Source organism: Camelina sativa, chromosome 11, assembly GCF_030686135.1.
Source record: "Camelina sativa cultivar CO46 ecotype springtype chromosome 11, ASM3068613v1".
Lineage (NCBI taxonomy): Eukaryota > Viridiplantae > Streptophyta > Magnoliopsida > Brassicales > Brassicaceae > Camelina > Camelina sativa.
The window spans coordinates 30,229,212-30,251,464 of NC_141890.1; the positions used below are offsets into that span (position 1 = coordinate 30,229,212).

The following is a 22,253-nucleotide window of genomic DNA, read 5'->3' on the forward strand; positions in this document are numbered from 1 at the left end:
AGACATTGGATAAACCGGTCGAACCGGTTGGTTTAGCGCAATAAAGTGGTCTTTATCCTAAACCTTCAACATCAAAGTTCGTAAATTTCCATAATCATCTTTGAGCACCAAAGAAGAAAGTTGAAAATTCTCAAAAAAAAAAAAAAAAAAAAGGCGGAACATAAAACCCATATTTATCTGTCTTTTGTCTTTATCAGAGAATTAAAATAAGGAATAAAGCTAAACAAAAAATAGATTATTCTATATTTCTATTCTTCTTCACCCCAAATTCATCGACCTAAAAATCTTCGTAGCTTGCGACATAATTAAAGAGTAAGAAAGAGCTTAAATATGAAGAACCGTAGGAAACGCGGGGGTTTAAACGGTGGCGACGTCGTCCTTGTTTCGTGGAGAAGATTTTTCCGATTCGTAGCTTTGTTTGTCTTCTCCTTCGTTCTCTTCTCTGCATTATTCATCTTCTTAGGTAATAAAACGATCAACCACAAGGCAGTTCTCGGTGGTTCTGTACCGAGGGTTAAGGTGGTAACGATCCATGAAACGGTTGAGTTTCCCGACCAAACATTGATCTTCCTAAACTACCCTCCAGCTTCTCGTTTATTAACTAAAGAGGACCTCTTTTGCGTTTTCTCCGACGTAAACGATTCATCTAAGCTGTTTAAAGAGCTTCCGTTCGCCGTGGAAACCGACGACAATGGTCGTCAGATCGTACGGTGTTCAGCCGTGCCACGTGATAATACCGTATCCCTCGCTGTCTCGAGATGGACGGTTGGTAATAATAAGGACCTCCTGGTAGAAACCACACACCGGTGGGATTGGCTAGTCTACGACGCTGTTATAGACGACGACAATTCCACGGTGGTCTTTGTCAAGGGACTTAATCTACGGCCAGGAAAGGTTGCTGACGTGTCGAGGTATGAGTGCGTCTACGGTTGGGATTTCACGAAGCCTAAACTTTTACTTCGAGCACAAGTTATCTCTGCGGCCCAAGAGATCGTGAGATGTAAAACCCCACTAACAGTATTAGACGGTCCAAGAACGGCCCAATCTCAACCGGTTAAAGTATCCGTGAGAATCAAAGGAAGTGAGATGCTTCCATCTGTTGCCCAACCAATCAAACGTCCGGGTCGGGTCACAGACTCGAAACCGTTTGAAACGTGCGTTTGCACCATGACGCGAAACGCAGCAAACGTTTTGAGAGAATGGGTGATGTACCACGGAAAAATCGGCGTTCAACGGTGGTTCATCTACGACAACAACAGCGACGATGACATTGTTTCCGAGATCAAGAATCTAGAAAATCACGGTTACAACGTTTCGAGACATTTTTGGCCGTGGATCAAAACTCAAGAAGCCGGATTCGCCAATTGTGCGATTCGAGCAAAAAGGGATTGCGATTGGGTAGCTTTTATCGACGTCGATGAGTTCTTCTACATCCCATCCGGTCAAACCTTAACAGACGTAATCAGAAACCATACAATAGCACCATCGTTATCGATTGGCGAAATCGGTGAAATTCGAACACCGTGTCACAGTTTCGGACCGTCGGGACTTAGAGATCGACCTCGAGAAGGAGTCACGACGGCGTATACATGTCGTATGACGTTACCGGAGAGACACAAGAGCATAATTAGACCGGAATCACTAAACGCGACGCTGATAAATGTCGTGCATCATTTTCACTTGAGAGATGGATTCACGTTTGCCGACGTGGATAAGGGTACAATGGTCATTAACCATTATAAGTATCAGGTTTGGGATGTGTTTAAGGAGAAGTTTAAAAGGAGAGTGGCTACTTACGTGGCGGATTGGCAAAACGAAGAGAACGTCGGGTCGAAAGATCGGGCACCCGGTTTAGGGACCCGACCTGTTGAACCGTCTGATTGGGCTGAGAGGTTTTGTGAGGTGAGAGATACTGGACTCCAGAGTTGGGTGTTGGAGAATTTCAGGGACCGTAAAACGCACCGTTTAGTATGGGAGAGAGAAAGGAGGAGAGTGGAAGATGAAGTTATAGTTCAAATGGGCTCGTGGGCTGATAAAAGGGTTGGTCGGAAGAGGAAAAAACAATTGAAGGCCCAATAGTTTTTTTATTTTTGAAATTTCCATGGTGAAAACTAAAAATAATGTGTAGATAGTCCGATTTTGTAAATACTGATTGCTTCCCGTGGAATAAAGAAAAAGAAACAAATGTTATACTTTTTTTGTTTACTCTTTACTTAATAAATAAGTTAATGTAAATATTTTCAATACAGATTTATTTTAAATTTTTAGTCTTATCAAAAGAAAAGCATGATTGCATGATGATGATGATGATGATTAAAAAAGATTATATTTGATGGTGATTATGTTATAAACTTATCATTGTCATAATATGTGTACACCCATCATCACTATAATGTTATCAGTCGGCGTTTTGTTTCCCACATGGCTTAGCAGCTATAATGCAGGTTTCATATTCTTGCAAAAACAAAAACACCTTTTTCTAATTCTTGATTCTATTAAAAAGAAAAATTTTATGCATAATTTAATAAAATCATCTTCTTCTTTTTTTTTAACTTAGTGAAAATCCGCAATGAACGTGCTTATCTTCACTTAACGTTATTATTTTACTAACTTTTCTGATTAATTTTCTTCTGACTAATAAAACTTTCTTCTAAAAAAAGAAAAAAGAAAAGTGAGTAATTATGATAATATCATTCGTTTATATAACCCAAAATCCCGAGAGCGAAATATGTGCTAATCATATTTATTCATGTACACGTATATACAAGAATTTTATTCTAGAATTTTCCTAACCAAAAATGAATTGGCTCCACGTCTTTTTTATTTATTTTTGCTAAACACAATTATTTAGGAATAATCTATATAATCCATAATTTATTAAATTATTTAGGAATAAGAAATGCCATAACAAATGCTATGAGCCCCATAATTAAAGGTTAACTTATTTTTATGAGGCTAATGTTACCTTCATTGCCTACCCCATAACTCATAAGAAGCCATAAACTATAATTTCACATTTCAAACAGTTTAAACAATATATCAATTACAAAGATATAGAATAAAAAATCTATAAATCCAATATAAAATTTTCTGATTCTGCAAAAGTATTTACACTTCTTTTTTTTATTTAAAGAAAAAAATCATATTATTGGCCAATTATAGGAACGTGATAGACAGAATCACAGAATCAAAATATAATCTTAAACAGCTGTCTTGATCAATGCATCAAAAGCCGGGGCCAATTCAACCCAATAAGATTTAAAAAAAATAGAAAACAAATCTTATTTTTAGACCCAAAAAGAAAAGAATAACTTAATTTGAGATATTGCAATCAATTTTAATAAATCACAAAATAGATAATTTTTTTTTCTCTATATATAAACAAATCACACAATCCTATTTATACAACAAACAACACAAATCTTTATCTCATTCATCAAAACCAAACCAAAACTCACTCATAACGTTTTTGTGAGACGATAATGATGATGATGAAGAAGATGTTTGTTCAGATCGCTGTGGTTTGTCTATTGGCGACGATGGCTGTCGTCTCAGCCCACGAAGGTCACCACCATGCACCAGCTCCTGCACCAGGACCCTCATCTAGCTCAACCGTTGTTTCGGCCACCAATATGTTCACCGTCTTGGCTGTTGCCGCCGTGGCTCTCTTCGTTGGTTCCAACCACTAAGTTGTTTCCATTACATTACATTCGTCTTTTTCTTTTTTCGTTTCTGTTTCTATGAATTTGTTCTCTTTTTGACTTTTAATATTTTTTTTGATGAAAATTTCCCATTTGTTATAACTCTTTCGATCGATGTTTATCTTATGATTTCATGAATAAATAACTCTTTTGGACGTGTGTGTGTTTGGATTCCAAATCCGACCCTTAGATTTAACCATCGTTTTCTTTAGCTATGAGATCTTCAAAACCAATTGAATCTTGTATGACAAAAAAACTTTCATAAAAAGTTTCTCTATAGATTATACAAGAAGCCAAAAAATATTACGAAAAGGTCGTCAACGGTTTTGATTCTTTTTTGTTCTCCTTCCGGTTAGGAATATCTTGTTTTTTTTTCTCTTTAATGTTAAACAATAAGACAATATTATTATTAGTAGATAGAAACACGAGTAAATAATACAAAACAAATATTGTGATAAACTGAAGGAGTTAAGGAAAAAACAATTCTTCTCTATTTTCTTTACATCTAAAAAACATAAAACAAAATAATCAAATTTGTATTTTGTTGGGAAGCCAAATATTAGAGAGCAATGCTTCTAACCTGAGCTAGAGGTTATTTTACAGACTTGACACACAAACAAATAGCCACCATCATTCATTCATCAAGCGTCCCATTACCAACAAGTCCAAGATAAATTAAGAAGAAAGCCTTGTTAAATTGGTAAATAATTGAAACTCCTCTCTGCTGTGAGACCAAGACACAGGCTTCAAATTCCCCAAGAACAGAGTTGTTGAAGAAACACAAGTGTCATAGTTTTGTCTGATTCATGGCTGCTTCCTAATGCTCCATTAAAGCCGCTTCGGTTTCTGACAGAGGAGCTACAAAAGGAAAGTCAAATGGGTAATAAACTTCATGAACTCTGTGAATCACACCAATGTCTGATCCTAGACAATCATTAAATATATGTGACTATGAGAATAATCAACGTACCTAATAAGTCTTCATAGGCATCTGATAATAGGGACGAGTCCATTAGTAAAGGTGGGGAAAATACTTGATCATCAACGTCGTAAAATGACTGTTGTGCATCAGAAGCTACACTGTTTGATCCCACAACCGAGAGAAACCCGTTACCGTTATCGTAATCTTTGAATGAATCTAGATCATCATACGTGTCAGGTATATCGCTGTACTTGCTTGGCGCGAAGCTATCAGGAACATTGTGTTCCAAAAACGAAGGCTCGCTCAGAGAGGTAATTGCCCTCGACCCTCTGAGAGGCAGGCCTTTGGTTTCTGCTGGAAAACGGGAAAAGCCAGTTGCTGAAAGAGGTACAAAATAATGCTCAGAGCCCTCATCGGATTGACTGTCCCGTGATGATCCTGCTGAAGAAGGAATCAATAAAGCCGCTTCCCTCACAGATTTCTTCAGGTTCTGGACAAATGAACTGCTAGTATCTGTAACCAAAATTAGAGTTTAAATTTGAATTAGAAGAAAACACATACTGTGATCAACTAACTAAACAACATTCTCTTACAAACCGATTTGAAGAAAATGAGGCAGTCATAGATTAGTTAGAACTGGAATAGGCCTAGAATGGATGATTGGCATCAAAACTAAAAGCTTGAAAACTCACATCGGCAAAATTTTCTTTTGATATACCATATACTGTTTCGTTTTAATAGAGAAGGTAATTATGTAACAAACCTGTCGGCAAGTTTTCTGGTCGAGCATTTGATAGTGCTTGCTCTGTAGAGTTCTTTTCAGACAAGCTTTCCATTTTATTGACCTGAAAAGCCATTGTCTGTCGCTTTTGTGCATTTCCACCTTTACCAGAAGAAGTAGGAGTGGAGCTAAATAACTGTGGAAGCTTTAATGTAGGACTGGCTGAGACCTTATCCAGCTGAACATTAGACATTGTCGAGGTCAGCTCAGTAACATCATTGGATACACCTTCCTGTATCACAAGGAAAAAAGGTGCATGAGCGTCTCAATAGCTTATGCATCGGAAGAGAATGAAAATTAAGCCATCAACTGTACCATAATTCTCCCACTGCCCTGAGATTGTAGAAGTGAAGATGCTTGCCCATTACTTCTCGTGACTGGAGGTAAAGTCGGGAGAAGACTATTAACCTTCTCAGTACATTCTGATATGGACTTTTGTATGGCTGGAGAAACCTCCTTTAATTGGTTGATAAGTACCTGCATATAATGTTCCATCAACAGTAAGAACATAGTAGATATTCAACCAGTAACTAAGGTTTTGAGCATGCTCCAAGAGATCCAACAAACAGTGTGGTAATATAAATGATCTCGCAACTTTTGATACTCTCGCAAGACAAGCTGAATCATTATGACTAATGACCAAGATTATAATGTAACTTCAGGGATCTCCAATTATACAAAATGTCTCGTTGGAAAACCAGATTTTTAAGAATTTTTTTGATACTGATGTAGGGTTTATCTATCAGCTTTGAGTCTTTGACATTTTTCATCAATGTCCTTAAAGAAAAGCAGCTTTCTTTTCTATATGTTGAGCATTTGACTTCCAGTTAGCCAATAGCAATTTCTAAAAAAGGGAACAAACAAGCTAACACATTCACCTGAAAGCTAGCTAAATGTTGTTGATGTTCAGTCAAAGTTGCGGCCAATGATTCAACATGCCCACTTGTACCACCATCATTCGCAGTCCGTAAAATATCTGGACCATCCCCATCATTCGCTTTAGCCTAGAAGCATAGACAGATGGAAAATAAGTATAAATCAATGGAACTGAATTCCTCAGAGAAAAACAGAATGTGGAGCATTAAAGCATTGAAGGCCACCGTATAAATAGTGAGAATGGTAAAACATACTACAGGGAAAAAAAATATCCATAACAAGACAAGAGATGACATACCAGAAGAAGAGACTGTTTATGAATACGCTGTAATGCATGTGTCCAGCGCCTTATGACTTCCGCTACATCGACTGTCTGGTTGACCTTTCCACCTCTATCATCTACTCGAGAAAGTGTTTCATCACTTGCTTGTGAGCTGGCTGATTCGAAACTGTCTACTAAAGAGTGGTCATGCATGTTTGCATACGATCCATCACTTAGTTCGTTTTCATCCGCAAGTGACAAGGCTGGATCATCTAAATGGGCAGAGAGTAATTCTGCACGAGGAACTTGAGAACTCTGATCCATCGCTGCAAGTAGGGCCGATCCTGAAATTCGGTACCTACAGATCAAAAAAGAAACCCAGATGTCAGTAATTGGGTAAGTGGAATTCAGGCCGTGTTTCTTACAAGAGGCAGTTACCTATGCTCCCTGTGAGCTATCAAATCCTCAATGGGACCTGACGCAAGAACTTCATGCTGACCTGAAGATAGTGACAAAAAACATAACTATAAACTACAGTATATAACTCCTGCACAATTCATATTATAAGTACCTATCTCTGTATTAACTCTTCCGAACAAATAGAACAGCATAAAACCTTACCTTTACGAGCCATGATAGAATCCCATAACCGAGTTCCCTTTGAAACTAGATGAGAATTCTGACTGGAGCTAGACACAAGGTCATCCCACACTTCTCCTTCCTGCTTCACTTTGTTTCTCAAATCGTTAAGTTTCTCTAGTTCCTGTTGCAGGTAAGCCTGATGCAAACGAAACAGAAAATGAAATGCATTAATCTAAGCCAATATGACAACAAAATTGAGTACATCTCACCAAAAAATAACGTCATACCTCTTCAGCACAGAGACCACGGAACTCTGCAGTCATCTCATGGGCTAAATTAGACCACATGGCCTGTCTTTGTACCGCAGTCTCTGCATTTTTCAGAAACCGGCGACGCTCAAGCACCATCCGGGCCTGAAAATCCATTTACACGCACATTTATAAGTTATCCCGTGCACTCGTCAGCAAGGTTTACATAGACAGGTGAAACTATAAAACACAATCTTCAAAGTAACATTTTTGGTACTACCTTGGTCACAGGAAGCAAAGTAGCAGCATGTGAGAAGGATACATCTGTCAGAGAAGAAGGCAGAGGATTGGAAGCAATATCAGCAGGAAATGTCCGCCTATGAACTTCTCTTAATGCATGCAGTGAAAGTTGCCATAAGAGCTCCACAAATCTGCAATCAAAAACAAGAGGTACCACATATACATATCAGATCACATAATGCTGGTCAATTACCTCGAACAACAGATAAAAACCCAGGAGCAGAAATGACTAACTAAGTAGAGATAGCTAAGCCTCAAATGCGTAACGAATACAAAGCAGAAAAGACTAACTAGTTTGCTCATTATCAAGCACTAGAAAGAAACGCTAATGGAACATAAACATAAGAATCACATCAACCAACCTTGGACCACAGCAAGTGGCTAGTGATGAAACCCTCGAATTACTCCTTGGTAATGCCCCTTGTGATTCAAGCTCGCTTATAATGGCTTGAACAACCTTCAGATGCATAATTTCTAGTGTTAAAGTAAACTAAGAATTCAAAAAAGAAAACAAATTTGCTCACAAACAAACACCAAAGAAACTTCATTTTCTCAAGCCCCCTTTTTTTTTTTTGTTACCTTACGAAAATCGCGAGATTGAGCCGAATCGAAAATTGGCCAAACCTTATCAAAATCCTGAGAGATCAAGAAAATACCCAAAATCAAACGACTGATTCCAGAATTCCAAAACCAATTTCGTAACGAGTGAGCCAAGAGAGAGAGAGAGATGGAGAGATTGAGAGATGGAGAGAGAGAGAGAGAGTGAAGATAGATAGAAATCGAACCTTTGCAGACTGAGCAGGGCCACGAAGAGAGGAGAGGATGAAGTAGAGAAGCTGTTCTCCGAGCTTTGGATTGGAATGGCGAAATAACCCGACCCGAGGCGTGCCATTGGAGGCTCCGAGTCCGATCACGTTCGGATCCAAACCCAAAAGCAAACAGTTTGTGTACATTGCACTCTCGAGCTCAAGTTCTCTCTCCTTCTCTCTGTCCATCGTCATCACCGTCGTCGCCTCCGATCTTCTTCTCTCCCCCTCTTCAATGGGTTCTTTTCTTTTTCCCCTTTTAGTTGAATCTCGATCGAAATGTGTTGTTTCCGGCGACTTTTTAAATTTTAATCCCTCAACATTAATAATTTTACATAAATCGCCCCTAAGTTTTTTTTAATCAAAGATCCAAAATTATATGCGAAATCAAATAGATGGAACAAGTGTTAACAAACAAAAGAAATGTAGTAATCGAATCTCTATTAACATTGTCGCAGCAGTTTACGCAAAGAAAGCTTGTAGTTGAAAAAAATTTACATCCATTGTAATTATAATTAAGATATTTTTTAAAAAAAATAAAGAACAAAATCGAAATAAGCAATTTCAAAATCGATTTATGGATCGTAGTATTCTAAAGCCTAACAAAATAATCTAAACTGTGGAAAGTTGGAAACAAAAATTCTTTCGGAAATCTTTAATTGAATACAGTCTTACTAAATTATCTTGGGATCCTAGCCTAATTTCATACAAAAATAGAATATAATATCTTCAACTCCCTAAATTATTGTCATCATCGTTTAAATATTAAACATACAACCAGATTTATGAACCGTAGTATTCTCAATCCTAAACAAAAAAATCAAAACTTCCCAAACAACTCTATTTCAGATGTTTCAATGGGAACCCACTTTCCCTTTCTTATTTATGTAATCGATTTTTTTAATATAACTATTTCCATATGTTTATATATCTCTCTTTTATGTTAAAAAAATGTACATATCAAAATATTTTAGTTCTTGCAAAATAATCTTGAATGTGTACCACGTGATAAATATATTATTAGAATATACATGTAGCACGAGTTAAACTTTGAACACACTAAAAAAAAGTCCTATAATTTGAATACTAAAATTAAAAATCTACAAAATCTTATAAAATTAAATATAATACTTATACAAATTATTCTGGGGATTAATTTATAGAATTAAAGCCTTCCAAGATAAATGAATAAATTAATTATTAACTCATTTCATAATTTATAGAATTGGCATTTTTTTTTTTGGCAAACTTTTTATAGAATTGGCATATGAGTTTGGAATATATTCAATCAACATTTATATGTGCACTAGTGTTATACATAGTAACATGATCTGTTTACTTTTACACCAATTAATTTTAGTTTATCAAATTCCAAATGAATATAATTAATTTGTATATACATCAACCCAATAAAGTTACTTTTATTTCCCACATATCTCTATACTATTCTATATAAAAAAACACACTAATATGGTGTACCGCGGGATAAAACCTAAATAATATTGTAACATCTATATTAAAAGGAATCAAAGAACTTTATCATTTTAAAAATTATAAAAATTACTTATAATTTTTTTTTTGTTTCATGGTAAACTACGGAATAAATTCAATAACTATTTACAACTATACAAGGTAAAAATTTATAAAAACCCACAAAATAACAAACAATTATAACATATTTTTTAATATAATTTTTAAAAAAAAAATATATTCTGGTGATGTATGGCGGGTTAAAAGCTAGTTATAAGTATCAGAAAAATTTTAATAATTTTTTTCTCATATTCAAAACTGAGTTACACAAAATTTTAAATATTGGATGGTAAAATACTTTTTTAAATATATACTTTTATTGTTTTCTGGTGTGGTTAGATGTAAGAAATATGATTACAGACAGCCATACAAAAAATAATTATTTTTTTATCAGAAAATATTACTAAAAAAATACACAATAATCTAAAATTTTGACCAATGACAATATAAAAAATATAATCACGATAACTTATATATAAAATATATTATTACTTATTGTCACTCATAAACTAAATAGTATTTTTGATACGACGGTTTCAAAAAAATAATACGATATTTGGATTCTCAACCATGCACTATCTGGAAAATAAACTTATAAAATGTCCATATGAATATGGATTGTAATGTCATAATCAGGAATAGTAGGGGGTATAACTGGATCTTTAAAAAGTATAACACCAATTTTGTAAAATACTTTGGACGTTATCCCGACGACACGTCAGTTTACCCCACAGGCATTTTCAAACGAAGACGCGAGGCTAAAGCTAATGTGCGCCTAAGGCATTGTCAACAAATCACAACAAGCCACGCGATAAATGTTTCCCCATATCTGGGTGGAGTATTTTCTTTTAAAATTTTAAAGTAAAAAAAAAAAACTCAAAGGTTGGATTATAAATAGAAAGCCGTGGAAGCAAATTTGTCCCTGTTAACAATTTAGAATAATATTATTTAAGTACATTTTGTGTTATGACCTTTAAGTTTTGTTTATTTAAAAATTTATTTACAACATTAATTTCTAAAAAGTTTCCAAAAATAACATTATTTCAGATTTTGTTTCTTAAATATTTTATATATTATTCCAACTAAAAAAATACAACATAATAAATATGGAAATAGAAACTATGATATATTTAACCACATTTTCTATTGTGTATTAAAGATATTCTATCTATAAATCCTTTGCAAACAAATAAAACAACAATTTGATTCCTATTTTGTTTTTAAAACCTGTGAGTTTTGATTCTTAACGTAAGAAAAACTTTAATTCACATTTATTTAAATATTATAATTAATATATATAAACTTAATAAAATTTTAAAATATTACAAATATGTAAAAAAAAAATTAAAATACTATATAATATGGTTATATAGTATATGGGTTATGTTGGAAATAATAAAACAGCATTAAATTTGTGCTAACACATGTTAAATCCTCATTTTATTATTTGTCAACATTATTAATATTAGAATATTTGACACATAAAAATTAAGTTGATTTAACTAAGAATGTGTAAAATAATTCAATCATTAGGAAAAATGTGTTTTAATCATAGCTTATAAATGGCTTAATATGTATTTAGATCTTTTATTTTTTGTTATAATAATTAACATTCAAAATAGAATCTCAAACACTAAACAAAACAAATTAAATATAACAAACAAATGATAATAAAGTATATTGCGGATTAAAAAATTAATATAAATATTTTGCCAGAGTCTTCTCTGAAAGTATTAAAGCCAAAAACCCATTTTTTTGGTGGGGCCAATTATACATTAATATTTTTTTAAAAAAACTTGAAAAACACAAAGAAGATTAGAAAAGATTTGAATCATTGACATTTGGTGCTAATATCCTACCTTTATACCAGTATAACTAATGAAGTATTTAGAAAAAAATGGCCGAATATTCACTATCTTATTTAGAGGCCACAAATATGTGCTTTATCTATCTGTGTCAAGGGCCGGCTCTGCATTTAGACGCACAAATGATCAGAAAATTTAGTTATTTCTTTATATAGAAAACATCCAATATTTAACAAACAAATACAATAAAAATATAAATAGTAATAAAAATTATATATACGCAGTGTACCGCGGCTTAAAATCTAGTATAATACATTATTTCAAACAGTTTTTGTAGATTCGTAAAAAGACACCAAAAAAATGTATAACAATTAGGTTATTTGAAATATTGCGATTTTGAGGCAGCGTGCTTGAGCATATTATTTGATTATTCATGTGAGATGATGATGCTATTGGATTTACTAATACTGCCAATTGTGTAAGATGGAGATACTATAATTTTGTATTGGTACAACGGAACCCTGGTTGGGTTTTTTAATAGGATACTGTAGTAGTGTACGCGTTTTTTGTTGTTATTAAATTTGCATTATCAGTCCAACGGTCGGCTTTTATAATCTTGCGTAGTATTATATTTTTATATGATAATCTTATCCATGATCCTTGAATTTGAACCAAAGCAAACAAACTCATTTGTATAGGACGATTCCTTAAATTTAAAATCTCGTGCATCTTCTCTTTTTATACATGCCAAACCATCTATAGGATTCTAATTATACTAGAATAAAAAAAATCGTATTTAATATTTTTTAGGTTTCTTATAAATACTTTTATAAGTACATTGTTTAAAATCATAGATTCTTTCTGAATGGTAAGTATATTAGCAGTATTCAAAATCTCAGGTTTTGAATATATTATCTATTTTTCTTGCTTTGTTTTGTAACTTTGTAGTTGTCAAATTTACTATATACCCAAAAAAAAATTACTATTAAATTAATAGTAGATAACAAAAAAAAACATCAATTATGTGCATAATATTTCATATATAAAATATAAACCGGCCATGTACAGTATATATCTTTACATCTTCTTTGTGATAAGACAAAGAACTTGGCATATAATCCTTTTCAGTTTCCACAGGTTTTCTTTTAGGTATTTTAAGCACTATAGTTGATTGGTAGATCCCTTATTAATATTACACAGTGTAGCTTAGAAGCAAATCAAGAAAATGTCAATTTAATGAAATATATCATATAGTTTGTTGACCTAAAAAAATATGTATACCACATAGACCACATGCAATAAAAATTGGAGAATCAGAACTAATTAATCAGTTATGAAACGCATTCAAGGTTCCGAAAGCAGTAGTAGTTTTTTTTTCCTTTTCTAAGCAGAAGTAGTTATTCTTGCACTGTTGCTTAAAGCTCGTGAAACCGTTTCTCTATAGTCAATTATCACCTCTTACTAGATTTTAGACTAAAAATTCAAACTCGGGGTATACCGCTAGAACAATTTATTTTTTACATAATCGTAATTTAATCAATTCAATTAGATATGTCTGATATTCTATTACTGATGATGTTAACAAATTCATGAAACGATGAATTATCTATTGTAACACTGAAGTAATGATATTTCAAATTATTAATAGTGATCTGAACTTGTTTCATCATCTATCCCGTCTTGTAATATTTTAAAAATTTAATATGTTTAAGTTTCATAACATTTTAAAGTTTAAATTTTTCTTATATCTCGTATAGTTATATAGTTCCTCTAAAGAACCAAAATAAACTGGATACAAACTTTTAAATCACTATTTAATCATTAGTTTTTCTTGATTAATGTAATATTAAGGCAAAGTTTAGAATTCTATATTTTATTTTGTCTTTTTTTGGTGTTGATTGGTAATAGACTTAACACTTTAAAAATGTTTAAAGCTTTCACAGCTACTTTATGTTATATATAAAGCAAGTGGAGAAGTGGATATGTTTGAAGACAAAACATCAACTCTCTTATATCTTCCTTGTCGTCTTCTACTTCTTTACTTCGTCTTCGTTTTGTGGTAATATTGCGCCTGCTCATGGAAAAAGATAAAAAAACATTAGGATCAAGAAATAAATTCAAATGTCTGTCATTGGCTAGGAAGGATGCTTACATTATGTAAATGTTCTCCACTCTTGAGGTGGGTGGTGAAATTTTCAATGCCTTGGAGAGTAACACTGCATTGCTCACAACGCAAGGCAGATTCACCCGTTTCACTACTCTTGTCTTCTAGTGCCCCTGATGATTCCATAGCATCATCTTTAAAAGAAATAGTTCAGAAACATGTAATTATATCTAAAGACGGTACTGTTGTGAGAGAGAGGACAAATACCTACCTGCCAGTAAACTTGCCAGTAAGCATTCCCAGATGGAAGTGGAAGTGGAAGCGGAGGGGACTTCTGGAGATATTGACCGAACAATGTTGTATTCATACCTATATAGCACGTCAAGAGTACCGGAAAACATTGCCCTAGTAGATATGAGCATTACATTAGCCGGGGGTGGATTCGCCCATATCCAATAAAGCATAGTTGCCGTAATGTCAACGATATCTGTTTCAGAAACTTAAAAAAACTTCAAAAAAAAAAAAAAAAAAAATAGAAACACTATGTAACCAATTCAATTTGGATGTTGAAAGACATAATTGGGTAAAGGATTACTAACCACGGGGGACGTGATAAATACCGATTCCAGAGGGAATAGACTTCTTTCAAGAAGTTGGGAGGGACGTCTGTTAGTATGCCAATGGCAGTGATGGTGAGAGGACCAGAGTAGCCTAATTTCTCCAACGCCCGTTTTATACACGGACGGACCCGACCTACATCAACGTCATCGGGAACCGGACACCTGTTTATGTCCCACCAGACCTGAGTTGGTGCAACACCCTCCACCCCTGCCTCTGCCTCCGCTTCTGCCTTCGGCGCTGCCTTCATGCAGGACATTAAAATCTTAAAAAAGAAAATCAAACTCAAACTCAGAATTTGGAAAACTTGGGTCTTTTAACAAAAAAAGAAAAAAACAACTTAGGTCTTAAATCAAGATGAACACGGAAGGTTAAATGACCCACCTCTCTCGCTTCTTATCGAATCTGAGACGCCAGAGAGAAGAAAAACAATAAAACCTATCCGAGGAACAAAATCCGCAATCGGCAATCGTTTAGATCAAATCTTTTTACTCGGGAAAATATATACAACTAGTATTTGGCCCGTGCATACGCACGAAATTATTATTTGTGATCAAATAATATGTAACTAATTATACATTGTTTGCACTATAATCAGTTTAATTTGACAAAAGTTTTCCGAATCCAATTTTGCTGTAAATGGTTTTTGAAGAGTTATTATTTTTCAATAGGTTACGTGTTATGTCTTGTCTTCATCTATTAATTTTTTTTTGTAAATTGGTGTTTTTTTCTTGGTTGTCTCTTTGTTCCAAAGGAAAAATAAAAATCATTTAATTAACATATTTAAGAGCAATCCATACATCCAGATTTTTAAAAACGAATATAAATGATATATACAGGAAGTAAGCTATGTATTTATATTTTGTTAGTGCCTAATATTTCGTTTTTATTTCAACTAATTTGTCAAACTTGTTATGCTTTTTTTTCTTTTTTTAATCTATTGTTCCAGCATAACAAACCTACATACAAATATAAAGACCATTTTTAGTATAAATTAAATTCCAACAATCACACATCAACTTTAGAAAAAAACATATGGAAGTAGCATCGAATATATATTAAGATGGTTACGAACAAAACTTGGCCTGAGACCAATTTGATAGAGGGTAAGAGAAACAAAAAGAAGAATTATTATGAAGAAGAATTCAAGTACAGAAAGACAAATCATACTTATAATTTGATGAAGAGCAACATTTTTATCAAATTGTTTCTGCAATAGGTTGATTTCATTTTGACACGTTGAGTTTTGATTCCAGGGCTAATTTCCTATCTCTCTCTTGCTGCAACTGTACTTGTAGTCTTCCCACCTAGAGGAAGGTAAAACACACTTTCAAATAACTAAATTTAGACATTCAAAGATATGAATGATGTAGGAAAAAAGTTCATATTACGAATAAAAAATAAAGGCATATAAAATATGTCTTAGAGAGAAGAATTGAATTTGACTGTGTGAAATAGAAGACTAATCTTGTGGTTGTTGTTGTTCCATTTGGTCTTGTTCATCTCATGCATAACAAAAGACGAAATTAAAGTCCTACCCGTGCTGCAAAATCCCATAAAACAAACAAAGATTTGAGGATGAATTACTCACTATACCTAAATCATTTCATATGCATGAACCCAAAAGTGGTACAGCGAAATAGATATCATATGACCACTCAATTGTTCCTAGAATCTATAAGAAAATGGATTGGTATGTTAGTAAGGAAAAACTGACAGAGAAGTGAGCCACAAAAACTGAATTGTAAAGGTTTCTCTTTGGCATGATTAGCAAAACTAACAATGACATGGATTCGTAACTAAAGATGATAAAACTTTTGATATTGAGATCGACTAAAGAGTTAGATCTCACCGATTGAATGTGCAAGAATCCTTGATTGGAGAAATTGTTTTTGTTTCATGGGCCTCCCATCCATCTTCCTATGTTACCATATCAAAACGAAAACATAAATGAGATTAAAGTATAAAATAAACAGATTAAAAAAAAGAATACTCATTGATGATGAATTATCCTTTTGGCCGAAAGTTTTTCAAGTTCATTGATGAAAAACATAGATATTTTTTTATCGATGATGTAGTATAATATCCCTCAAGCTAGTGGTGGAGAAGCAATGCGTCTTCAGATCATATTAAGAAGAAAGAGAGAAAGTTGTAAGAAATTTGGGGATAATAGAAACAAATGCAGATAAATTTGAGAAAGAAAAGTGGCTTTCATAGTTGTATAAAAGAATTGCAAAAAGAAAGACATGAGATTAATGAAACCCTAAAATCTGATCAGAGTTTAGGTTCCTCCATGGTGACAATCATACCTTTTTGTCAACAGTTTCTTATCCTTCCTTTTCTTTTGACTCAATGTCGTCTCCTTCGCTTTCTCCCTTTTCCATTGATCTAGATTTTGGAATAGACCAATGGAGGACGAAGCAATTAGAGGAAAGTATGAATATGATTTTTTAATTAAGTGAGAATTATATTAGTGACACTTTATTAAAACTCAGAGATCGTGGAGAAAAAATAGAGATAATGGGGAGCAGCAGTTGAAGAGAGATTTTATTTTCTGTCGTGTTAGTAAAGTTCAATTGTTTAAAATGTTTAGGGAGTAAAATTTGTTAAATGGAAAAGATTTAGTTTCTCTTTTTCTTTTGGATTTTTTTTTTTCACACGATTTGATGTAACTATTTTTATTTGATTTTTATAAAAATAGAAAATAAATCTGATGTGGTTTAATTTGGTGGGACAGATGACTTGTGTTTTATATAATAAAGTGTTGATGTCTAAATCGGTCACAATTAGAATGTTTAAGTTCGGTAAAAGGATGGTCGAAGTTTTCTTCTATTAATTGGTGTCGAAACACAAAAGACGGGTTACAATACAACTTAGACGAGTTAGCAAGTAATGAACGAGTTTAGAACGCGGACGAGTTAAAGTGGACGAGTCTTCGAATCCTTTGCTTTTAACCTTCAACGGGTAAAAAAAAGCCCCTCTTTGGCGAACGTCGTGTGCCCACTTTTATAGGGAACTGTGTCGGTTCGTCCATTACAAAGACCAAAATACCCCTTCCCTTCCTGAAGGTTTATTTGGGCCTTCTTATGGGCTGGGCCTTTTGTTAGGTTACAGGCCTACCCCTAACAGTAGCCCCCCCTTCACCCCTAGTTCGTAGTTTTTAAGCGAAGAACTATGTCGGGGGTCGAACCTACGACCTTTCTTTTCCGTTGGAGTCCGTCGCGAAAACCCAACTTACCTGAACGGGCGTGGGCCTTCACTCTTGGTCGTTGGGATGATGATCTTTAGACAAGGTTCGAGGAAGCGAAAAGTTGCGCGTGTGATTACGCGGTTTTCGATGTTTTGGGGTCGAATCATCGTGTGCGGTTCTTGACGCGCGTGAGATCCGGAAACTGTACCGTCGCCGAACGCGTACTGCAATGATTGCGTCTCTAGAATTTTCCTTCCTTCCCTATAAATACCGCTTCTTCACCCTTCTTATTTCATCTTCTCGAGCTCTGCTTCCCTTACGCAGGTATTCTTCCTTTCTATTATCTCGTCTCTTTTTGTCAGTTCGTTCATACTTTGTATTTTTCACTATGACATCCTCCCAATCCGTATCCTCCGATCCTTTCGCTGCTAGTCACCTTCGACGAGCTACCTCCTCCTAATCTAGTGGTTCGGCCAGATCTATTCGTCGCAGGGTTTGGTCTCCGGTTTCTTCCGATTCATCGTCGACGGATTCAGATGTCGCTTGGCTTGCAACGATTCAACACCGCCTTTCTTCCGACCCAGCCGTTTCAAGCTCGTCGGGACTTCCTTGCAGGATCCCTTCCTTAGTTGACGAGCAGTTAACCGATGACCCGTTCTTTCCCGAGGAGATTGATTTCCCTCCGCCGGTTGAAGGCGCTTTTGCACATATTGGTAGATCGACGCTGAAGATTGATTCGGCGATTGACGCGGTTCGCATAGGGAAGTTAGGCACTAGGCCAAACATTCTAATTCCGTCTCCGGCTCAACGCCCCTGGGATGCTCATGCCGGCTTCATATGTCTCTCGGAGAAATTCTTTACCGAGTGTGGGCTCACTTTTCCTCTTCCCTCTTTCTTGATGACGTACTTTGCTCGGCGTAAGGCGACCATTTCTCAATTTACCCAAGCAACTTTTCGGAACGCCGTGGGTCTCTCGATTTTGGCCGAGGCTGCAGGAGTCAAGCTGACTTGCGACAATTTGGAAGAGTTGACGATTCTGAATCCGTCGAATCGGACTAAATCTCCTGGAATTTATTACCTGGGTACGGCAAAGAATACGACCCTCGTCGAAGGAGCCAAGGGAAAAACGTATAATTGGAAAGGCTCGTATTTTTTTCTGGAAGTTACTCCTGGGGTTCTAGAGGACCCGTCCATTCCTTGGTTTTCTGGGTGGAACCCTTCACCCGGTAGCCGACCGTTCTTGTTTAACTATCTTTCTGTTCTTGGCCGGGCTTTGGTTTTACCTAACCCCCCTTGGTTCATCATCTTTTTGTAGTTGTCGTCTCAAGGTGTCTTCTTCCATATCCTCCTACTCTTCAAGTTGAGGTTAACGCGATCAAGCTCCTTTGTCCCTACGTCTGGCCGGGTACCGAGTTGAAGAAAATACCAGCTTCGTCGAGGAAGAAAGGTAACTCGATGTGTTGTTGTTTTTTTTTTTTTTTTTTTAAATCAGTTTTTTGGTTCTGGTGCCCTTGCTTAAAACCGTTTGTTGTCCACGATTTTAGCCGGAACAATGGGGAGACTGAACACAAATGTTCCCGACGTATCTACTCGCTACCGTCGGGTTCCAGAGTTTTCTTCCTTGCCTCGTTCGACTCCTCGCTCGGAGTCTCGTCCCGAGACTTACCCTGCCGACATTGGTTCAACCTAGGGAGTTCCTTCCCAGTCTCATCGGTCGGTCGAGACTTCTTCGAGACAGTCTTCCAAGATTCTTCCTCCAAACCGTCACATCGGGCCTGCCGAGATGCTCCCGAGAAGGAAGACATGCAAGGCTCCTCCTCGTCCCGCTGAGGTTTCTAAAAGTCCTCAGAAGAGGAAAAAGGGATCAGGCCAAGAGCGACCGGATCCTTTGAAGAAGCAAAAGACGTCTGATTATGGCTGGAGCTTCGCTTACTCCTCCTCAGCTCGTCCTTTCCCGGACAACCCTCAATCCTGCGCCGAGCTTTTTCGAAATATTCATTTTGGTGCGGGTCGCATACTTCCTGCTAAGAGGATGAAGGAAGAGGATGCGGTTACTGACGTTGCCGAAGCCGCTTTTGAGGTTTGTCAGATTTACCGATTCCGTATGAAGTCCTCTCGTCTGTTTTTTTTTTTTTTTTTTTTTTTTTTTTTTTTACACTCGTTCTCTTTTTTTTTTTGCAGCTTATTGCACGAACTAATCGTTTGGCTTCGCGCTACGATCGTCGCGTTCGTGATCTGGATGGCGATCATCCGGGAGCGTCGAGTTTGGCTGAGAGGGTTCAACGTCTCGAGACCCAGCTTGGGGAGGCGGTTCAATCTAATCAAAGGTTGAGCAATGAGGTTGCGAAGCTTGAAGATCATCGACGCAGATTAGTCTCAGAGAGGGATGGTCTTATGCAAAAGCTCGAGGCGTCAGACACCTCTTGTAGCAGGCTGCAGCTTACCCTCAGCTCGGAGACGAAGAGGCTCAGAGATCGGCGTGAGGAGTTCGGGTACTTTGAGAGGATTAGCGTCTTTACTAATTTGAGCGCTCGTGTGCAAAAGCTGCTAGCCAAATACAAGAGGTATGCTGACGCGGTCATGGCGTCCAGGGAAAAGTTCCTGGAATATAATGAAGCTGTTGGAAACGTACAGATGCTCGAGACGCTCGTCGCCGATTGTCAAATTTCGCTAACCGCCGATGGGGTCAAGGAGGGGATTGTCGCCGTGATGTCTCAGCTGAGGGATGAGGTGGAAAGCATTGAGCTTCCGGACATTGCCGATGCTGATTTCGACGTTGCTTCGGTCTTTGTTGAGCCTCTCCCCTCTGTCCCAGAATGGGTCGCTTCTTTTGAGAGCGGGGGTGACGAGGATCGTGACGAGGAGGTTGAGGGCGAAGTGTCTGATAGTGGGGAGGCTGAGGCTGATGGGACCGAGCAACAGGTTGAAAAAGACGCGAGCGCTCCGAATGAAGAACGTCCTGCTGATGGACGTCCTCTGACTCCTGGCCGGGAGTCTCCAGTCGATGGTCTTGTGTCATAAATTTGTTTTAATCGTTATCGTTCCTGCCGTGTTTAGGGTCGGCTCCTGTGTATGCTTACTTTTGCGCCGTGTTCTGGGGTCGGCTCCTGTATGTTAAACTGTCGTTGCCGAGTGCTGGCTCCTTTTGAATTTTATTACCGTTTTGCGTATTAATTACTTGTCATTTAATGGTTGTGATTTCCGAGGCGTCTGTTACTGGTCGCCTATCTTTGGAAATTGTGCCTCATACCGTATAAATAATCCTTCAATCTTTGCCAAATTCATTTCGTGTTTTGCTTTGGCGATTTGCTGTGTCTTTTGTGTCTAGGGAAAGGTTGTTCTGATGCTGGTAACGACGAGGTCGGCGTGGTTGCGTAGAGAGCTTGATTACTATCATGCTCGCATTCAGCGGTTGAGGGCTTACATCATTGCTACGCGTCGTTCATTCGAGCGTTACTTTGGTTTTTGTCGTGTAGACTGGATCGTAGAATGTATTGAAGTGTTGATCGACGAGGGGTTCTTTGTTCCGACGTGGCAATGGCAACGACTACAGGACGAGCGTTCTCGTCGTGAGGCATTAGTTGCGGAAGTTGTGATACCTGACCTTGAACAAGGCGACCTTGAGTCTATTGGTCGAAGGCCGTTTGAAGAACGTGTTGAGGTCGTTGCTTGTCGGACTCGTATTGACGTGTTGTGTCGTTATATTAGTCAACTGGAAGGCACGAGGCACTACTTTGATGAGAGCAATCGCACCGAGGGGATTTGTGCGTATCTGGAGGAGATGGTCGCTAATGGTGCTAACGTCCCAATGGTCGTGTTGAAAGATGTGAAGGAGTCATGCCGTTACTGGCAGACGACGATCGGCGGGTTAGAGTTTGTCACTCCGTCGGACGCCGATCATGGAATTGAATGATTGTTTTTCTGTTCCCCCCTTTTTTATGTCCAAAGGCGGGGTCGTTTGTTTTAACACTATTGTCGTCGTTCGAATAAAGTCTTTATATTATCTTTATATCGCTGTTTTATTCTTGCTTCGAGTAGCGTCGTGTTGTGAGTCGCAGCTCGGCTTGGATTTGTAGGATTAGGCGCGACTCGTGATTGTCGGCTTACCCCTTTTTTGCGAGTTGTGACTCGGCTTTTATTTTGTTAGGTGCGACTCATGAATGTCGGCTTACCCCTTTTTTGCGAGTTACGACTCGGCTTTTATAGAGTTAGGTGCGACTCATGAATGCCGGCTTACCCCTTTTTTGCGAGTTGCGACTCAGATTTTATAGAGTTAGGTGCGACTCGTGAATGCCGATTACCCCTTTTTTACGAGTTGCGACTCGACTTTTATAGAGTTAGGTGCGACTCGTGAATGCCGGCTTACCCCTTTTTTGCGAGTTGCGACTCGACTTTTATAGAGTTAGGTGTGACTCATGAATGCCGACTTACCCTTTTTTGCGAGTTGCGACTCGGCTTTTATAGAGTTAGGTGCGACTCATGAATGCCGACTTACCCCTTTTTTGCGAGTTGCAACTCGACTTTTATA

At 36.8% G+C, this 22,253-nt stretch overlaps 2 protein-coding genes and 2 pseudogenes across 3 annotated transcripts; 2 read left to right on the top strand and 2 right to left on the bottom strand.

The window, feature by feature from the left end:
• Nucleotides 1-86: 86 nt before the first annotated feature.
• LOC104724439 (glycosyltransferase family 92 protein RCOM_0530710 pseudogene) lies at nucleotides 87-2,261 on the top strand (annotated as a pseudogene). Its single transcript, XR_015572803.1, has one exon. The product of XR_015572803.1 is annotated as a glycosyltransferase family 92 protein RCOM_0530710 pseudogene (transcript).
• A 1,131-nt stretch (nucleotides 2,262-3,392) lies between these two features.
• LOC109127523 (arabinogalactan protein 24) lies at nucleotides 3,393-3,856 on the top strand. Its single transcript, XM_019232438.2, has one exon. The coding sequence runs from the start codon at nucleotides 3,483-3,485 to the stop codon at nucleotides 3,687-3,689; it is 207 nt and encodes a 68-aa protein (XP_019087983.1). The 5' UTR covers nucleotides 3,393-3,482; the 3' UTR covers nucleotides 3,690-3,856.
• A 278-nt stretch (nucleotides 3,857-4,134) lies between these two features.
• LOC104724440 (AUGMIN subunit 6) lies at nucleotides 4,135-8,890 on the bottom strand. The gene is made up of 13 exons (XM_087475893.1): nucleotides 8,458-8,890; nucleotides 8,252-8,308; nucleotides 8,035-8,129; nucleotides 7,653-7,803; nucleotides 7,412-7,537; nucleotides 7,164-7,320; nucleotides 6,981-7,041; nucleotides 6,579-6,900; nucleotides 6,283-6,408; nucleotides 5,720-5,881; nucleotides 5,387-5,636; nucleotides 4,672-5,136; nucleotides 4,135-4,559 (listed from the first exon to the last, which is right to left on the bottom strand). The coding sequence occupies exons 1-13, from the start codon at nucleotides 8,671-8,673 to the stop codon at nucleotides 4,519-4,521; spliced, it is 2,229 nt and encodes a 742-aa protein (XP_087332019.1). The 5' UTR covers nucleotides 8,674-8,890; the 3' UTR covers nucleotides 4,135-4,518.
• Nucleotides 8,891-13,851: 4,961 nt separating this feature from the next.
• On the bottom strand, nucleotides 13,852-14,794 carry LOC147934614 (uncharacterized; annotated as a pseudogene).
• Nucleotides 14,795-22,253: the final 7,459 nt, after the last annotated feature.